We start from the raw sequence: 18862 nt of genomic DNA, 5'->3' as shown, positions 1-18862 counted from the left end.
GCAACAAATTTATGGGACCTAGCTGCACATCGAATTAGTCCGAAGAGTTACTTTGATTTAGTTCCATAATGGTTGAGACAACGTTTTATTCGGTTACAGAAATATCTTGGCAATGAGAATTCATGTTTTTGAATCTGCACTTGCTCTCAAAATCATATTTATAAGATGGTCACTCACAGCATTCGCAAGAGCACTTCCTTTAACCTGCTCACCATCCACCGTAACTGCGGCTACTACTGTGCAAGCATTAAAAACTTTGAAGTTTGGATCGTGGTTTTTAGGACGGGGCACTTTAGGGGCCCGGGTTTTCGTCACACCTCTTCCGTGTGACGGTGTGCAGCCACTCTAGTGACGCGTGATGCACTTGAACCAAGGGCTCGAAAAGGGTTTCTCTTGCAAGAATAAAACCTGGCTTCCTCGCGTTACGAAGCCGATGTGAAACCCATTGGGGCACGCGACCACACTTTCTTCATGCGCAAAGTGTCGGGGTGACGGGGGTCACGGCGCCGTCACCGCGGAGGCTGCCGCTGCTAGGCCGCACAACAGGATGAAATGTGAAAAAATCATAAATTAACGCATCAGTAACCCCCAATGAATGACAGCTAAACCTAGCGTTGTTTTATTGGCGTTTGCAGCAGGGGCTGTGGTGCCCTCTGCCGAATATCTGTGGCATCAACGCTTGCTCAAGAGAGGGCGCCACGGCCGCTCTGGCGAATCCCTGCGACGTAATTGACAGTTTTCACGTTCACAGGAACTGTTTTATTTTTTCAAAGGAAGAGCAAAATGTCCGCTCAATTTCTCATGGAGGTTATTGTAATATCATTTCATGTCTTCGTTATTTCGAAATTGCGCCCGTATACATGGGCGTGGGCGGGGCACCTCCCTCCCTGAACCTCCCCACTCGAGCAGCACCACCCTTCCCCGTGCTTTTTCCCCCTATTCCTCACCCCCTCTCATGCTTTCTCTCATGCTTGCTTGTTATCCTGCTGGTACTGATGACCAGAAACCTTTCAAAATGTCCATTGCCAACCAACCTTCTAAAAAATGGTCGGTCTCTCTTCTGTCGGTCTCTCTTTGGGGAAAACGCACCCAGACATCACCAAACAAGATCTAAGCTAGCAACCACTGGAAGCCTTTACAGTTTAAATTCGGGTCCTATGCAAGATGTCATTTCAGACGAATCGCAGACCTAAAATTTTCATATCATCGCCTGTGTTTTTTCTTAGCCACCCCTCTGTTTGGGTGCACGCGCTGCGCCACTCACGCGGCGTGGCTGGCCTTTGCACGCGTTGAACATGCAAAACCTTCTGGCCAGGAGCTCTTTTCGGAGTCGGAACATGCATTTTCTTTATTTCCACAACGTGACAAGGTCCTATTTGCAAGAAACGAGGTTCCGCTGAATCCGTTTGACCCAACCGTGTTGCCACCAGCAACATTGATTGATTGATAGGCTTTAATGAGAAAGAGGCGGGAAAAGGGAATAAAGGGTGGGGTGGGGAGAGGGCTTACATAATATCGGAAGGTGATAGTATTAACAAAATAAATACATCCGTCCTTGACCACTCGGGGGGCAAGTTGCCTCAGGGTGTGTGGTCTAAGGTTTTGCTGACCACACTATTTTGGCTCCTCTTGCCACCTCTTGCAAGCAGCTTTTCGACTTAAGGAGGGCAGCGAGCAGCGTTGCCAGAATAGAAAGAGGGTTCGGCCCCAGCCGCTGCTGAAAATTTCACCAGGTTTCACCAGCACTAAAATATGGCCGTTGCGACTTTTTTCAAACTCCTGCATGTCGTATGTGAGAGGACTTTGCCGAGATAGTCTAAGATAGTGTTTTTGTTTATCTTGTCCAGCCCATTGCGGAGGGTGCGACTTGATTACTTCATTATTACGTTACCAAGATGGGTTTGAGCCAAGTAATGCAATATTTTTATGTAGTCAAGAGTTCGACGAAAGTTCGTCTGGTCAGGTATCATGATGAGGACAAAATGCGGTCATTGACCAAGTCAAGGTGAAAACACACAGACGTTTCGGAACCCGTACGGGTTCCTTGATCACACTCTGTATGATATGTAGTCAAGAGTTCGACGAAAGTTCATCTGGTCAGGTATCATGATGAGGACAAAATGCGGTCATTGACCAAGTCAAGGTGAAAACACACAGGCGTTTCGGAACCCGTACGGGTTCCTTGATCACACTCTGTATGATATGTAGTCAAGAGTTCGACGAAAGTTCATCTGGTCAGGTATCATGATGAGGACAAAATGCGGTCATTGACCAAGTCAAGGTGAAAACAAACAGACGTTTCGGAACCCGTACGGGTTCCTTGATCACACTCTGTATGATATGTAGTCAAGAGTTCGACGAAAGTTCGTCTGTTCACTGAAGACAAAATGGTAAATGAGGACAAAATGCGGTCACTGACCAAGTCAAAATGAAAACACAGAGACGTTTCGGAACCCGTACGGGTTCCGAAACGTCTCTGTGTTTTCACCTTGACTTGGTCAGTGACCGCATTTTGTCCTCACAATATTTTTTATTCATGTATGTCGCTGTGCAGGTTAAAATACCACCTGGTCCATTTTCTATAGGGAAGCTCGCACAGACAGCTACCGCGCATCACTGCTCGCAGTTATTTTCTGCCTATATTGCTATTCGAACAGAACACCTGAAGGAATGTACAGTTCTTCAATTTCATGTTACTGCTTATTGTAGAATCAATATGTCATAAAAACCAGTGAGGAATTGTTTATAAAGGCAACGCGCGTGGGACGTACTGCATAAAAGAGTTCGAAGTATCTTATTCAGTGTGATTTGTTTTAAATACAAGATGTCACATTTGAGTTTTCATCATTTTCAAGGGATGGTGAAAATGAATAATACTTATCCCGCACGCTAAAGAATTCGAGAGCATGACGGAATTCCGTCTGGGCGGAAGGGCACATTCGGAACAAAAAAGAGACGCCGATCAGTCCTAACAAAAATGTTTGGACGTTTCTGCTTCCAGCACGGTAGCCTTGTTCACAATTAATGCATCACCAGAAGTGGGTCGTTTAAGTGGCGCGTATACGCACGCTCTGTGCACGCTGAAAAGAGCGTGCGTAAATCGGGTTTAGATTTCCGTCGTTACGGTTCACTGTCCTAGATGTGGTCTGAGTGATTCTGGATTCCCGATGCAGCCGTGATTCTGGCATTTTTGCTGTTGTGATGATTCTTGCGTTGTCCCAACCAATGTTGTGGTCATTCACGATGCCGTGCTCGGCTACTGCATTGTTCCGTGCTGCTGCAGACAATTCTTGTAATTCCCTTATTCGCCGAAATAAACAGCGCTGCAGTCCCCGCAAGGTGTCTCGTATACCACACCGGGGAAACGCTCCTTGTACAGGGAAAAAACCGCTGAAAAACACGCTACACAAGAGAAGAGGCAAGACACGGACAGTCACTGGATGTACAACAAAAGTTTGTTTTGTCACTTGGTGCAGTACGTGCGTGATTGCAAGTGCACTCCGGATTTGAAAAATGTTTCCATTGTGGGGCGGGGTGCTTCGAAGAATGAGCGAGAACAGGTAGAGACCTTCTTGATCAAGAAAGGAGGAGAGAATTGCGTCAGTGAGCCCTCGGTGGCACTAACTGATAAAGAGATAGCGTTTCTCAATGCGGCCTAAGATGACACCGGTGTGGGAGAGAGTTCTGTGGCGATCTTGGGTTTTTGAAGGGGTGAGGGGGTCACCCATCTGCGCGTGCGTCGTTTTTAAGTATTTGTGGGAGGTCTTCCAATTAACTTTTGTTGTAAGTCCAGTGACTGTCCTTGTCTTGCCTCTTCTCTTGTGTAGCGTGTTTTCCATTGGTTTTTCCCTGAACATGACGAACCAACAGGTCCAGACTTCCACTTTACTACGTTAATATTCTTGTACCCTGAGTTCTCTTTTACATGTGCAATCTCCCAGTCAACAAGCCTTGGCCTGTGTGAGTGCCATCGCCTCCACTTCCTGCAGGGCGCGTGTCCTGTCCCACTACATCAAAGGGGGGTCACCGCCGCCTGACGTCGGAGCACTTTTCGGTCCCTTGCTCCCTTCCGTTGGACACTAGAAGCGGACATGTAGAATCCTCAAGTCCGAGGTACATCGCCAGGTGAACCATCGGCACGAGTGCCTTGGAATTCTCTGCCTGCAGAATTGGCAAGGCTGGTTTGCCATGAAACAGCTCCGAGAGCATCGGCGTCTTGAAGCCCAGATGACCGAAATTTACTGGAATGACATCTGTCTCCGACTACGGAAGAAACGAAAAAATACGCCGTCAGGCACGGAGGTAACGTGCCTTGAAGGCGCGAAAGTTCCCAGGGACGTCTATGCCATTCTGAAGCTCAGACCCAAGTTCTGCCGTGAACCGGCAACCGGCCGTGAACCGTGAACCGGCTAGCTCGGCCAACTGTTACAGCTATTATTTATTATGGCCGTGGTGCACTGCAAAGCCGTCCGTGCGAGCGCACGCGGCGAAGTAGCCGTATCTGCATTATTGGGCTTATCTGCGCATAAACAGCATCCTTACACATCGCAAAGTTTTACACGTGCCTGCTTACCAAGCGAAACCACTCGCCGACCCCAAAAACGCGCGCGCGCGTCGCTTCGCTTTGGCGCGTCAAGTGCCTTGAAAACGCGTGTTTAGTCGGCAGATAACAGGTTTGCTGGAGGCCGGGTGAGTATGCAGTGAATTGACACCTTCAAATTTGGCCTTCGTTCTACATTGTATCACAAGTCTGGTATCGCAGGAATTGCATAGAACTATTCCGCACTTGCCGCTTTTTTTAACCGTTTGCTCTTTTTCCTCAAATCATATTTTCGCTAGTTTCATAAAACACGTATTGCGCATATTGCGCTTATTCACTCTGAGCTGTGTGTGTTCTTGTCACGTTTTTCAGGTAATCAGTATAGGGTGATCACTGCTGCGTGCCACGGTGCCCACACAGCAGCCAAATATACCTTCGCCAGGTGCCCGGTCTCTGGATGCGTTTCTCTCGCGGGCCCGTGGGGCAACAGGTGTTTTGGCTTTGTATTACGTTCATTTCGCCCTCGCTGTTCGTCCTGATTTTACAAAAAAGACAAAGGGATTCAGACTATGTGAGCAACATTATCATTTTTTTATACCAAACAACTGAATTGCATTAAGAATGTGCCTAACCAGTGTTGCGCAATTACAAAGACGCATATTTTTAGTGTTGCTAATAGGGCGACCGCACGATTGCTGAATAGAATAAGAGAACTTCTTATGTTGTAAATAGGTGGCATCCGCCAGTTGCTAGTTGCAGTGAAATTTACAGACTGTTCGCAGGTCATCTGTCATAGCAAACAGTTTGTGTACTATTTCCCCTATAAGTTGTGCAGGTCTACAGCGTGGGTGGCCTACACTGGACGAGTTGCTATCAAGCAAAGCCAACCAGCCAGCTGCATTCGTCATACCAGACGTGCTGGAGGCGCTTCATGGCACAGGACTTCATGAATCCTTCCCTCACACGACTCAGAAAATGGCCGTGCCAACTGTTCTCCCAGAGTTATTCGGTTGTATTAATGACTAATCTGCAGTGCTTCTTGCTGCCTCCTGGTGGGTACGGAAAAAAATTACGCCATCTTCCCGTGGGGAACCCTGATGAGGATGCGAAGCATCGTGGCGGTTCCGTAGGGTTCCATTGTGTTGCCGTTATGTTGAGTGATCTGGTTTTTACTAGCGCCAGAGGGAATTCCGCGTCCGGGTCCACACCGGTGGCAAAGGCACGCAAGTGCTGTTGTGTTACGGTGAGTAGGCGGTGGTTCTCCAGGCGCCGAAACTCGTCCGTCATGTTCTTGTCGATGTTGTCTCTGTGGTAGAATCGGTAGTCTCCGTCAGCTTTGGTGACGTAAAGGTTGTTGACATTGGTGCACCGGCTGAGAGCAATGTACACGCCCTCCTCTTCGCAGCTTTGTCTTCTCGTTCTTCTTCTTCTTCGGCGGTTCCCCTACGGGAAGATGACGACGGTGGTTGAACGCGAACCTATCTCGTGATGGATTCTTTGGTTGGCCAATCCCTAGTGGCATCCTGCAACAATCACCATCAGGGGCGCTGCGGACGGGGCTGGTTGAGCTGCAAGGCGCGTGGCGTCACAGCTTTCCCACGGGAAATTCAGCATCCCCCTCTAAAGTTTTCAGTTGGTCGTTTCCGTTGACGTTCAGCTTCGCGTGCCTTCGTTGTATCAGTAGCTTCTTGACGTAGTTTGAATGAGTCAAGGACATAAGGCGCGTTCGTAGCACTAGCTCCTGCCCCGGATTCGCTGGTATTATTTGGGATAGCGCCCCACTTCAGCACCTCGGCGTGCCGTTACATCACATACGGAACACAGGGCCTCATTGGTCATCAGCGCTCACAGCAAGTTAAGCGTGCATCGCAGGCATGGAATGGGCGAGACCTCTCTGTGTTTGCACGTGCAAGAGTGTGTAACGTCTTCCTTGCCACAAAGCTCCTTTATGTGCTTCAAGTGCTTCATTGTGCGCGCCCTACATAGCGTTTTTGCAACATTTGTGTGGTGCTCTCAATGGGAACCTATGCGCAGGGACAACTTGTTTCTTCCTTTAAAGGCAGGGGGTGTTGGGCTCATGCATTTGTTTGTGCACCAACTCGTGTCTCGTTTTTTCTTCTACAAATTGGTTGATCACCCACTTTTAATAACTGTACTTCAGCAGCGCATAAGTTTCCATTTGCCTTTTTTGCTTGTATGTACGGGCGAAGTCAATAAGAAGCCTCCATGGGGATTTCTCGAATAGGTCGTGGAGTCATTTAACTTTCTTACCGCGCGGTTTTCCTTGGAATATCTGCTCAGCATGTCAAGGAAAACTACGACGAACACTCTTATTGAAAGTATTCCCGGTGCCTGTTTATCGCCAGCCTTACTTAGGCCACCAGAAGAGCAATGTTTTAAAACGCGTAATGAGCATGTGTATCCCGCCAAATGCAAAAACATTTTTCTTCAAGGTTCATTCTTCCACACTCCCAGTTAAGACATGGCTACGCGAAAAAGGGATGTCTATTCCTTGGTCGGACAATTGTCGCCTCTGTAATCAACCAGAGACAATTGATCATTGTTTTGTGTTGTGCCGGGACGCTGTGTTCTTCTGGGACGTTTTGCAGCGGACATTAAAAAAGGACATGGACATCACCCCGTACACCATTCGCTTCCTGCCATTTGAAGATGTTAATCGGGTGCCATATGACGTTTTCGTTCTCCTAGGATTGTTTAGCTTGTGGAAGTGCCGCATGACTGATCGGCATGCGGAACCCCCTAGGCCGACCAAGTGCATCTTTCGGGAACAGGCGGCGTTGGTGCGGAGCGTTTATGCTGCGCAGAGTGATCCACCAGAGGGGCTGCCTTTTTTGGATGCGTGCGTTTGCTTGCCTGATTTTTTATCTTTGTTCGACTGATTTCCTTGCCCTTTGCACCCGCCGCGGTGGCTCAGTGGCTAAGGCGTTGCGCTGCTGAGCACGTGGTCGCGGGTTCGATTCCCGGCCGCGGCGGCCGCTTTTCTGATGGAGGCGAAAAGCAAAAACGCCCGTGTGTACGAGATTTCGGCGCACGATAAAGATCCCCAGGTGGTCAAAATTAATCCGGAGCCCTCCACTACGGCGCGCCTCATCGCCTGCGTTGCGTCGGCGCGTTAAACCCCACAATCAATCAAATCAATCCTTGCCCTTTGCTGTCTGTTAGTGTTTATATTGTGTGTTAAGTGTCTTGTCTTTTGAAGTTTTATAAACTTTCCATGCATTAAAGAAAAAAAAATTTGTAGCGTAGTGGGAATAGCACCGCGTACCTCCCGTTGCGGCCAGAGAGTCGTGGGATCGAAACCGGGCGCCGTTAACTATTTCTTTTTTTATAGTGTAGTATCGCGGAGCTGTGGGTGTAAGGAGGAGAGTTGCGCATGCGCAGTGAGCGTGTGGACGGCGCAGCCATCAGCGACGGAGGACCAGGCGAGCCTAAGAAATGCTCCGCATTTCAAATATTCCAACTTTTGACCTTGCCATTAGCACCCGGAAATCGAACGTAAGTCTCGGCAATCAATAAGGCGTGAAAACTGAAAAGCCTATCGTTGACACAATTGACGTGCGTCATCTTGTTACAACCACTCGCAACAGCGTCCGGTCTCCAAACTCCACTCGCAAATTATTGTTGCTGCTAGGACTAATAACGTGATACAGTACATCCACGAAAATCCTTTTACAATTTGAAGACTTCCAGGGTAAGATATTATGATAAATGTCGTTGTTTGTCACCGAACGTGCCGCGTGTTGTTGGAGTGACCTATATGAAAGAGAACCATGTTGGGACCTACGTTTTCAAATGCTCTCATAACGTCCTCAGCAAGGATGCCTGTCTTAGCTGAGAAAAACTTCTCGCTGGGCTTGTTGGTGAATAGTTTCCAGCGCCTGTCTCACCTACTCTGTTTCTTTGTGCGTGTATTTCGTTGCGCTCCAAATGATGGGTCTGTTGCTGAACTTTGGAAGTTCGTCGGTACTTCGGGAAACCCCTCAGCAGAGAAAACTTTAGTCGGGTGTTTTTTTTCTGGTGAATTGTGTACTCCCATTGTGGTAAACAGATGCACCTGTTGTAAGTGCAGTGTACGCCGACTGTGTAGTATGGTGGTCCTTTTCCGGACTCTTTGTTTTCAGGCGAAGCACAGCTTCCAAATATACGCAGTGCTCCCATGATGTGCCTCGTTAATCAACATGCACTGCAATTATTCTTGTTGTTATCAGGCAGATAATATGTATAATGCCATGTTGAATGCACATATGCGGTGTAATATGAGAGCGTATAGGCGGCACAGATATTTTTAACCTCTTTCATAGCGCATGGTGGATTGCTAAGAATGCCGGATGTAAGTGTACTCTGTAGCATTCCTCTCACTGCCTGGTGCCTGGTTATGAGATGCAAAGCATAGAAATGTCAAGTTCAGCTGTGCATTTGAGCGCGGAACTGTTGAAATTGTGCTCGACTGCGTGTTTGCAAAGGCAAAAATGTGGCACGTGTTCCCACAAATGTTGTCGCATTACCTGATGGGAGTCTGTAATGTGTCGCCATTATCTCATACACAAGAAGCATAAACTGCTTCTCTGTTTCTTATATTAGACTGTTCGTATTGACAGCACAAGACGTGAATTTCTGTGCCTTGATCGAGCCTGGAACCTGCCGTTTGACTACGTACACGTACCTAAAATATCCCCGCCTGCATTTACTAGGAAGGCAACGTTTTCGGTAGCTAACCCGGCTACTGGGGAAATTGCACCCTTGCAAGGAACCAATCGGAAGTTGATTTTTTTTCCTCTTAAAGGGGCACTGACACAAAATTTTGAAGGCGAGATAACGTCGGAGATAGATTGGTGGGAACACATATACATCATCTGCAAAATATCAGCGGCGAATACAGCCTAGAACATATTTAAAATCAATTTTGAAGTGTGCGAAACGCAACCGAGCAGCCAGCAGAGGACCACGCGCAATTGTAAATAAACAACATCCAAACACGTCACGAGTTTGTGTTTGCCGCTTCCGCACTACCGGGGTTTTACACGGGCTCGCCCCGGGCTCGCCCGGCTCGCCGCTCCAATCGGAGGGCCGGAGGGCGGAGCTTCTGCTCTCGAGAACGAACGACCCGATCGTTGGCGGCGGAGGCGCCGTGATTTCGTCAGCTAATCGGGCAGCTGGCCGCGACCAAAGTTCTACAGCGATTCCAGGCACTCTGTTTCTATTACTGTTTATTACCATTGGATGCGAAAACGCGCCGGAGGCACGAAAAGCCCCCTGAGCTAGCCGCACGGTCGCTGTGCAGGCGGCGGCCACGGCCGCGAAGTGGCCCAGGCCGGCGCAGGTAGCTCGAGTGATAGCTTGTTACCGCTGCACGAAATTGTCCCCAAGTCCCGACCATAGTGGCTTAAATGAGAAAGGAGTTAATGATGCGATGGCGGGTTGCATTAAAAATTGTCATCTGCACCGCTTACGAGAGCGGCACTCGAATATCCGCCGCAGTGCTGAGCCGAACACATCTGTAGGCGGACCTGTAGGCAGACCGGCCGGCTGCTCCCAGCGCGCGTCTTGACACCCACCGCCTCGAGCGTCGCGCGTCGTTCTTTAGCCGCGGTAGCATTTGCACTCGCAGCGCCTGCGTCACATCCACGGTCGCGTTTTAATTAAGCGCCTCACGAGATTAGTACGTGGGGGCATTCGCAGAAACTGCCGTCGATGCGGATTCGACAGTGCTACGGCGGCTCTGCTCTGTGATATCCCTCCGACGGTCACGTGGTCAGCTTTGTTCACACAAAATCCACAAAATCCATCGTTTCGCGGCACTCGCTGAAACCGAAACTGCGACTGGCCGCATTTAAAATCCCTCTAATTAAACAACCGTCGCACGCTGAAGCAAATGAGGTTTCTACAGGTTATAAGTAGGTCACTAGCTACTTATCGCAACGAAAAAAACAAGATGCTAAATTTTTGTGTCAGTGCCCCTTTAACGTTTTTGCGTGCGCATGCCCACACAAAAGTTGATTTTTTGCCTCTTAGCGTTTTTGCGTGTGCATGTCCCAAAAATGTGATTTCTGTTCAATTACTGCTACTTATATGAAGTTGCCCCCAGGCAATAGACTTCATTGGAGTTAATCACATATAGCAAGGCCATCAAAGTCTTTTGTAAGCGGGGCGCAAGTGTTTCCCTTCTTTCACATCCTAACTCGAGAAATTGATTGATTGATTGATTGATTGATTGATTGATTGATTGATTCATTCATTCATTCATTCATTCATTCATTCATTCATTCATTGTGGGGCTTAACGCGCCCACGCAACGCAGACGATGAGGCGCGCCGTAGTGGAGGGCTCTTGATTATATTGACCACCTGGGGATCTTTAACGTGGCCGAAATCTCATACACACGGGCGTTTTTGCTTTTCGCCTCCATCAGAAAAGCGCCCGCCGCGGCCGGGAATCGAACCCGCGACCTCGTGCTCAGCAGCGCAACGGCTTACTCATTCAGCCACCGCGACGGGTAACTCGAGAAATTGCCACAGAAAAAAAAAAATCTGCAAAGGTTATGGTCGTAATTACTTGCAAGTATCCCAGTGTCTAGATTTTGTTATGGTTGATATTTGTGTATGACTGCAACAGCATACACAGTCTGAGGGTGTCGTAGATACAAGTAAAACTGCGGATGGTTGATTCTTCCGGGTTCTGTGCGTTTTCAATTACCATGGGGATAAATACTTTGTGTGGTTGCGTTATCTCTACTTGAGCATTTTTTTTTTCATCTCTGGAAACGCGTTTTCCTCTCAGTATTGTGTATATTGTGTCTGTTGTGGTGTATTACCGTTCATCTATTATTATAGGTGTATTGCAATGATGATGATGATGATGATGATGACGATGAATAAATCTTTATTTGTCCAGCTGGTGCAGATGTTAGGGCACCCGCCCGGTGGTGGGCTTCCCTAGAGTTCCTGTATATGCTCCCTACGGGAGCCCGTAGGGAGCATATACAGGAACTCTAGGCTTCCCTATTCCGGGATACCCTGAGCTCGGCTGGCGGTCCAGGCCCTCTTCACCAGTTCACGCTGGATCCCAAGGTCCGGGCTCGTCAGGCGGTTTACCCACTGCTTGTAGGAAGGGGAGGTTATTGGCGCAATGCCTGGGGTCTTCTGGCACTCCCAAATCTGGTGGTACAGTGTACCGGGAGTTGGACAGAAATTGCAGGTAGACGGGTATTGGGTAGGGTAAATCGCATGGAGTAGGGTTCTATGGGGGTACGTGTTTGTCTGTAGTCTTCGAAGGGTGGTGGTTTCTGCTCTTGTTAATTGGGAGTGCGGAGTCGGGAAGGTTCTTCGGCCTTGACGGTAATAAATGAGAATGTCAGCATACCTGACAAGCGGTTCTGTTTTGGGGGCCGCAAGCCGTGTTTTTCCCTCTGTGGTAATGGCCCGGTGTATAAGCGCGCGGGCAGCGGCGTGAGCCGCCTCATTACCTTCGAGAGATTCGTGTCCAGGTATCCAGATGAGCCTCGTTTCAGGTATGTGGGCAGTATTCTTAAGAATTTGAAGTGCCGTTTTGTTGATGCGGCCTCGTTGGTAACTGCGGCACGCCGCCTGCGAATCCGTCAAAATTGTAATTGCATCTTTTCCGTCGTGATGGCCAGGGCAATAGCGGCTTCTTCAGCAGCTTCCGTTGATGTTGTGCGGACGGTGAGGGCGGTTGTTACTTACCCTGCTGCATTGGCGACACACACAACGTGGGCTGGCTTGTTTATGTACGGAGACGCGTCCGTATACCTTGTTGTTGGATTGTCGCCGTATTTATTATTCATGGCTCGTACTCTTGCTATGCGTCGAGCTTTGTTGTGGAGTGGGTGCATGTTTCCTGGGATGGGAGCTACCCTGATGGCTTGTCTGAGTTGGAGTGGAACCTGCTCCGGTATGGCATATCCCAGCCGTCGCAGTGTAGCTCGTCCCGTTGGTGTTAGGCCTAAGCGTTCCAATTGAGAGCTACGGTGGTGGTGGTGAAACTTTATTTCCAAAAAGGGTCCTGAAGGACACCTGACCAGTGTCAAGGTGTAGAGGGCATCTCCCACGTCGGGACGGGGAGCCCGAGACTCTCCGCCGCTACGCGGGCCTTCTGGACAGCCCAGAGTTGATCGTTAAGTTCACTGCTCCTGAGAGCACTGTCCCACTTGACCTTATCCTCCAGATAGGAGGCTTGCGTAGCACAACCACACAACATATGACCCAAGTTCACATGCCCATCACACTTTGAACACGTAGCAGTTCCGTCGTAGTCCGAGTCGATGTGACTCATCCTCCAAGGATTGGCGTATGAGTCCGTTTGTAACATGCGGAGAGTGACTGACTGCGCCCTGTTGAGTCCTTTGTGTGGGAGCGCAAATTCCCGTCGATTTAAGTAGAAGTGCTTGGTGAGCTCGTTGTAGGTCTGAAGTTGATCCTTGAAAGCCCTTTGTGGAGACGGGGGTGGTTGGGAGGGTGCGCGGCTGCTGAGTCCTCGCGCCGCCTCGTGTGCGGATTCATTGAAGTTCCGCTGTCCTCCCCCGAGGTCGCCCATGTGGGCTGGAAACCAGACTATCGAATGATTACTAATGTGTCTATCTTCCAATAACTTGGAGACTTTGGCATCAACCACTCCCCTGGCGAAGGCTCGAGTGGCCGCCCTAGAGTCGCTATAAATGACCTTATGTTGAGGATCAAGCAGAGCAAGTGCAATGGCCATTTGCTCAGCAACCTCCGGATTCTTGGTAAACACGGAAAGTGCGTTGCACATCCGTTCTTGAGCATCAATGACGGCTATCGAAAAGGCCTGTCTTCCATTTATCTGAGCAGCATCTACAAAAGCCGACTCCGTAGGGCTCTCGAGAGCTGCAGCTAGAAGTGCCTTGGCTCGAGACAGTCTCCTTCCTTGATTAAAGACAGGGTGGACGTTTCTGGGGAAAGGACGGACCACGATGGAGTCTCTGATTTCTCTGCTAAGGTGTTTAACACTCTCCTTATTCTGTTCGGTAAAGATGCCCAGAGTGACCAGAATGTCTCTGCCTGCTCTTGTGCCTGACAGTCGACCTACCTGCGCAGTGTGCTGGGCTTCTGCGATTTCTGATAACGTATTGTGAACCCCTAGTTTCAATAGGAGATCTGTGGATGCATTGATAGGAAGCCCCAAAGCTACCTTAAAAACACGACGAATCATGGTGTCGAGGCGTTTCTCTTCGGTTTTCTTCCAATTGAGCATAGCCGCGACGTAAGAAATGTGGCATAGGACGAAAGCGTGGATAAGCCTGATGGCGCACTCCTCGCTTATACCCCTATTCCTGTTGAGAATGCGTCGAAACATTCGTAACGCGTTTTCAACTTCCCCGGTAATCTTGTGTAACATTAAGTTATTGGAACCGTTTCCTTCGATAATTAAGCCCAGAACTCTGATGGAATTGACCTCCGGAATGCGATTGCCGTGCATGTCAAAAAGCGCAACGTTGGGCCTCCTGTCCTGCTCCCAACCCCTGGGCTTGCGCCCTGGTCTAGATGGGCTATAGAAAAGCAACTTCGACTTCTTTGAGGAGCATTTAAGACCCGCAGGGGCGAGGTATAGCTCTGTGGCCCTGACAGCTTTTTGCAATCGATCCTCCAATTCACCGTCACTGCCCCCAGCACTCGACAGGGTAACATCATCAGCGTAGATGGTGTGTTCAACCCCCTCAATATCGAGAAGTGTTCTAGCTAATTTGGACATCACTAGATTGAACAAAAAGGGAGACAGTACCGAGCCTTGAGGAGTTCCCCTGTCTCCAAGCTCGAGGGGTTCTGATATAATATCTCCAATGCGTAGGGAGGCGGTTCTGCCGCTGAGAAAAGATCGAACGTAAGAAAAGAAACGCTCGCCGAGACTAAGGTCCGATATGGCCTGAAGTATAGCCGTGTGGCGTATATTATCAAAGGATTTTTCTACATCAAGGCCCAGAATGGCCCTTGTGTCTTGAGTGACCCGATCTAGCAGCTTCTTTTTGATCCGGAGCATAGCTTCCTGGGTCGAAAGACCCGGCCTGAAACCGATCATGGTATACGGGAAAAGCTGGTTATCCTCCGCATAAGCGGAGAGCCTGTTAAGCACAACATGCTCCGCAACCTTGCCGAGGCAGGACGTCAGAGAGATCGGTCTGAGGTTTTTAAGTCCGAGAGGCTTGCCCGGCTTAGGAATGAGTATCGTATTAGCGTGTTTCCGTAGCCCTCTCTCCAGATATTATTGATTTGTCTGGTTAGATAGCTGATGGAATTATCCTCAAGATTGCGAAGAACTCTGTTCGAAATACCATCAGGGCCAGCAGCAGATTTACTGTTAAGCTCCTGAATAGCAAAACGAACTTCTCCCTCCGAAAACTCTCCGTCAAGCGCGTGGTTGGGAGAACCCGTATACACTACTGGCGGAGGGACGAAAGTCTGCGTTTTTATAAGTGCAAATACTGACCGGCTAGATCTTCCAAGAGCTCGTCATCCTTAGCTTCCTTCCGCGCCTTGTGAATTATTTTGCTCAGTAGCGACCGCTGGGTTGGCTTGGATCTGGAACCTCCCTCATCTAGTAGATGTCTGAGGAGACCCCAGCCTCTCCCTTTGCGAAGTTGGCCGTCTAAGGAATTGCATATCTCATCCCATTGTTGTTTACATAGAATTTTACAGTACTCCTCAATCTCTCTGTTCAGCAGCGCGATCTTTTTCCTAAGTCTCGTGTTCAGTCGTTGGCCTTTCCACCGTGCTAGTATTGATTGCTTAGCCTCAAGGAGATTAGCTAATCTGTGGTCCATCTTCTCAGTTCCAACATCCGTGAGGATGGTTCTTTCTGACGCGTGAATGTCCAGCCCAAGCTGCTCTATCCAGCTCTCGAGCAGAGGATCTGCCTCATCGGGAGAGGCATCGGGATTAGCCCTCAATTTGCGGAACTTATCCCAATCAATCAGTTTAAACTCCCTCAGCTTCTTACAGACTACCTCGAAGCTGACGACTACAATATAGTGAACGCTGCCGAGGTCAATATCAGTATTCACCCAGCTAGGTTTCTCGATTCCCCGGCAAAAGTTAGGTCCGGCGTCGAGTCCCTGCACGTAGAAGAGCCGCATCTAGTTGGGTGACCCGGGTCTGTAATGAGAGTGAGACTAAGGTCCGAGGCGTGCGTCCATAACCTTTCACCCTTGCCGGTGGAGCAAGGGTATTTCCACGCTTGGTGAGGGGCATTGAAATCCCCACCAACAATCAGAGGAGCGTTACCGGCCAGCCGTGACACTTTAGTTAGGATGGCCTTAAAGCTCTGCCTCGATTCTTTTGGGCTACTATACAAATTGAGGATAAATATACTGCTGCTGTTGCCTATGTAATTGTTAGGAATTATCTCCACAGCGATAAATTCTACCTTACAATGCGACGTACGGAGCTCGTGTCGGATATAAGGGATCTTCTTATTTATCAAAATAGCCACACCCCTGCCTTTATCCTCCCGGAGGCTCTCCGCCTTGTATCCCGTTAAAGGGAGGTCAGCCGCAAGAGTCTCCTGAAGCAAAATAACCTGTGGTTTTTCAGCTTGTGATCTAATAAACTGCTGGAGGGCCGCCTTTTTTTGGCTGAATCCTCGGCAGTTCCATTGCCAGGCTCTAAAGGCTTTAGTTATCGAGGCCATCTTGACCGTGTGGGCTTGCGTTATTTAGGTTAGTATTACTGTGGGAAATACCCTGCTCTGCCAAAGGGTTGGGATAGATCTTCACCATAGCTGGAACTACCGTATCATTCAAGTATGCCTCGATCTTTTGCAGCCTAGCCCCGACGCTCTCCTCATTGTGCTCAATACGGGTGAGTCGGTCGTTAATCTGCTTGATACTATCATTAATCGCAGATAGGGCCTCCTTGATTTCCGACTTTGCCTTAAACTGCAACTGACTGGGCGGAGTAAGGGCCCGCTTCTTGGGAGCTGGGCACTCTGCGACCTCGCCCTCTGGCGGAGCAACCTCCATGGACCTTGGAACTTCGCTATCTGAGGGACGCTCGCCCTCTGACGGAGCAACCTCCATGGACCCCGGAACCTCGCTATCAGAGGGACTCTCAGAGGACTCGGACTTGTTACGAGTAATCTCTCTGCGGAGCTCGATCAATTCGAGAGTGAGCCTCTCTACCGCCGCCCTGAGGCTGTTGTTCTCCCTTTCCAGCGATAGAATCCTATCTCGTTCTAGACTACGATTCGTTTGGGTCATTGGCTGATCCACGCCTTTTTCTTTGCCCTTAACCTTGTTGGCCCACGAGTCTGCGCCACCACCAGCCGCGAAACGCGCCTGCGGCCCTCTGGAGCGGGAGCGACCTCTGCTCCTGCTTGCGTCTCGCTTTTTTGATGACGCACGACGTCGGGACCGAGAGCGGCAGCGCGAGCTAGCTCGCCCCCTGGATTCGGACCTGTCGCTCACCGTCTGCGTCTCTTCCTTGACCATCTGTGCCTTCGCGCGCTCTTGACGTCTAACACGCACCACGTATGGCATCAAGTAGCGTTTCTTGCACGATTTATCCGCTGTCACATGCAAGCCCCCGCACAGCTTGCATTTCGGGTTGTACACATGTGGGTCACTTGGGTTGCGCACGCCGTAGCCCCTACATTCCGAAACACCGGGTGTCGGGCAAACGTCCTTCCGGTGTCCGATCTTTCCGCAAGCGTAGCACACGTCCACTTGTTTCCGATATAAGTAGCAGCGCACTAGAGTAGGTCCATATCTCACAAAGTTTGGTACACGAAGTCCATCGAATACAATGATAACAGATCCGGAGTTCTTGATTCTCTTGACGCCGAGCGCCAACGGGTTACGGTCGTTCAAAATGTTCCTTTCAAGGGTTGCAGGCCCGTCTGCGATGTCCACGTTTCTAATAACCCCCTTGCACGTATCGCTGGGGGCGGTCTCGTAAGCGTTGACTTCGAAGACCTTCCCGGCCACCGTTATGAACTTGATGCGAGCGTACTTGTCCGCATTTTCTCTTAGAGGGGTGCTGGCCACCATAATGTTTTGCGTAATGTTTGGGCAGATTACGTCATGCAGCGTTTGCTCCGAGCTCAAGCTTGCCGCTTCGGTAATCGCCTTACCCACGGTGGGGCCCACTTTCTCCAAATTCAATCCCCCTCTGGGGCGTATCACAATCTTGATGTGCTCCTGAGGCATGGGAGGCATGCGTGAGGCCTTTACCACCCGATTCACGACGCTGGAAAACGGCCGGCGTGCACTCACCTTCTCTTCGCTAGCGTGGCTATCGTGCTGCTCTCGGCTGACTTTTTTTTCTCTTCGGCTGGTGACCTTCTTCCAGCCCGATTCCTTGTCAATATCGTCTTCGGCGATGAAATCGCCTTCCACTTGCATCGAAGCCGCCGCCATGACAGCTGTCGCAGAGTTCGCCGCGCCAGCAGTGAGGGCAGCCACCGGCGCGTCGCCGCGCTAGGCCTGCCGAGCGTTAGGCCTAGCGGTCGCCAGCGTGGCGCTCGGGGAAAAAGTTCAGTACTTCGGTAAAAAGATCACCCACCGGCGAAAACCTGGTATCCACAGAAGCGCTGCAACTTCCGGCGTTGGTTGAAGCCAAAAACACAGCGATAAAAGTAGATTATCCGACCGAAATCGTTCAAACAGTTGGGAGCCGATCTTGTCACGTCTGCACTGGTCGGCGCCCCCTGGCGGTCGCGCCTCCTGTATTTCCTCCCATGTGTTATGTAGTCCAAGATGCAATAATCTCTTCGTCGACGTTTTTTGGTGCAGTCCTAAGGCTGTCTTATATGCTTGACGAATCATGACATTGAGCCTGGATTTTTCGGATGTTTTCAGGGCCAAATAAGGGGTTCCGTAAGCTACCCGGCTTATGAGTATGGCTTGGACAATGCGCACTGTGTCTGACTCTTGCAAGCCAAATCGGCGGTTTGACACGCGTCTTATGAGGCGGATTAGCTGATTTAGTGTCCGTTGAAGCGGTGCGACTGTATGAAGGCCTGATCCATTTTTTGGTAGTGTAAGACCTAGGATGCGTAGTATAGATACAGTTGGCACTGTCTGGTCGTTGATGGTAAGCTCCGGGTCGGGAATGCTGCGCTTTCGTTGGTGCGCCGTCGCGATGCAGAGAGTGAGGAGAGCAGACTTTTCCAGAGCACATTCGAGCCCTTTATCGTGAAGGTAACGTTGGGCTTCATCTATGGCTGCTTGAAGAGCATCTTGTTGTTCCCCTATTGATCCTGTTGGTGTCCACAGGGTGAGATCATCCGCATAGAGAGCATGTCTAAGGTGCGGTATATCTTTCAGTAGGGGAG

General features: G+C 49.8%; 2 protein-coding genes across 2 annotated transcripts in view; both read right to left on the bottom strand.

The window, feature by feature from the left end:
• The window catches only part of LOC144168778 (lysosomal Pro-X carboxypeptidase-like), a 209815-nt gene that overhangs the window by 137275 nt on the left and 53678 nt on the right, over positions 1 to 18862 (bottom strand). The gene's annotated exons all lie outside the window — the stretch shown is intronic.
• On the bottom strand, positions 4024 to 17953 carry LOC144170885 (uncharacterized). Its single transcript, XM_077700907.1, has 2 exons — positions 16995 to 17953; positions 4024 to 4161 (listed from the first exon to the last, which is right to left on the bottom strand). Exons 1-2 carry the CDS (start codon positions 17943 to 17945, stop codon positions 4024 to 4026), a joined length of 1089 nt encoding a protein of 362 aa, XP_077557033.1. The 5' UTR covers positions 17946 to 17953.

This window comes from Haemaphysalis longicornis, unplaced genomic scaffold (genome assembly GCF_048455015.1).
Source record: "Haemaphysalis longicornis isolate Haplotype H1 unplaced genomic scaffold, Haemaphysalis longicornis Haplotype H1 scaffold_2, whole genome shotgun sequence".
In the NCBI taxonomy this organism is placed as follows: Eukaryota; Metazoa; Arthropoda; class Arachnida; order Ixodida; family Ixodidae; genus Haemaphysalis; species Haemaphysalis longicornis.
Note: the sequence above shows the minus strand (reverse complement) of the source record. Positions and strands in the feature narration are given on the sequence as shown.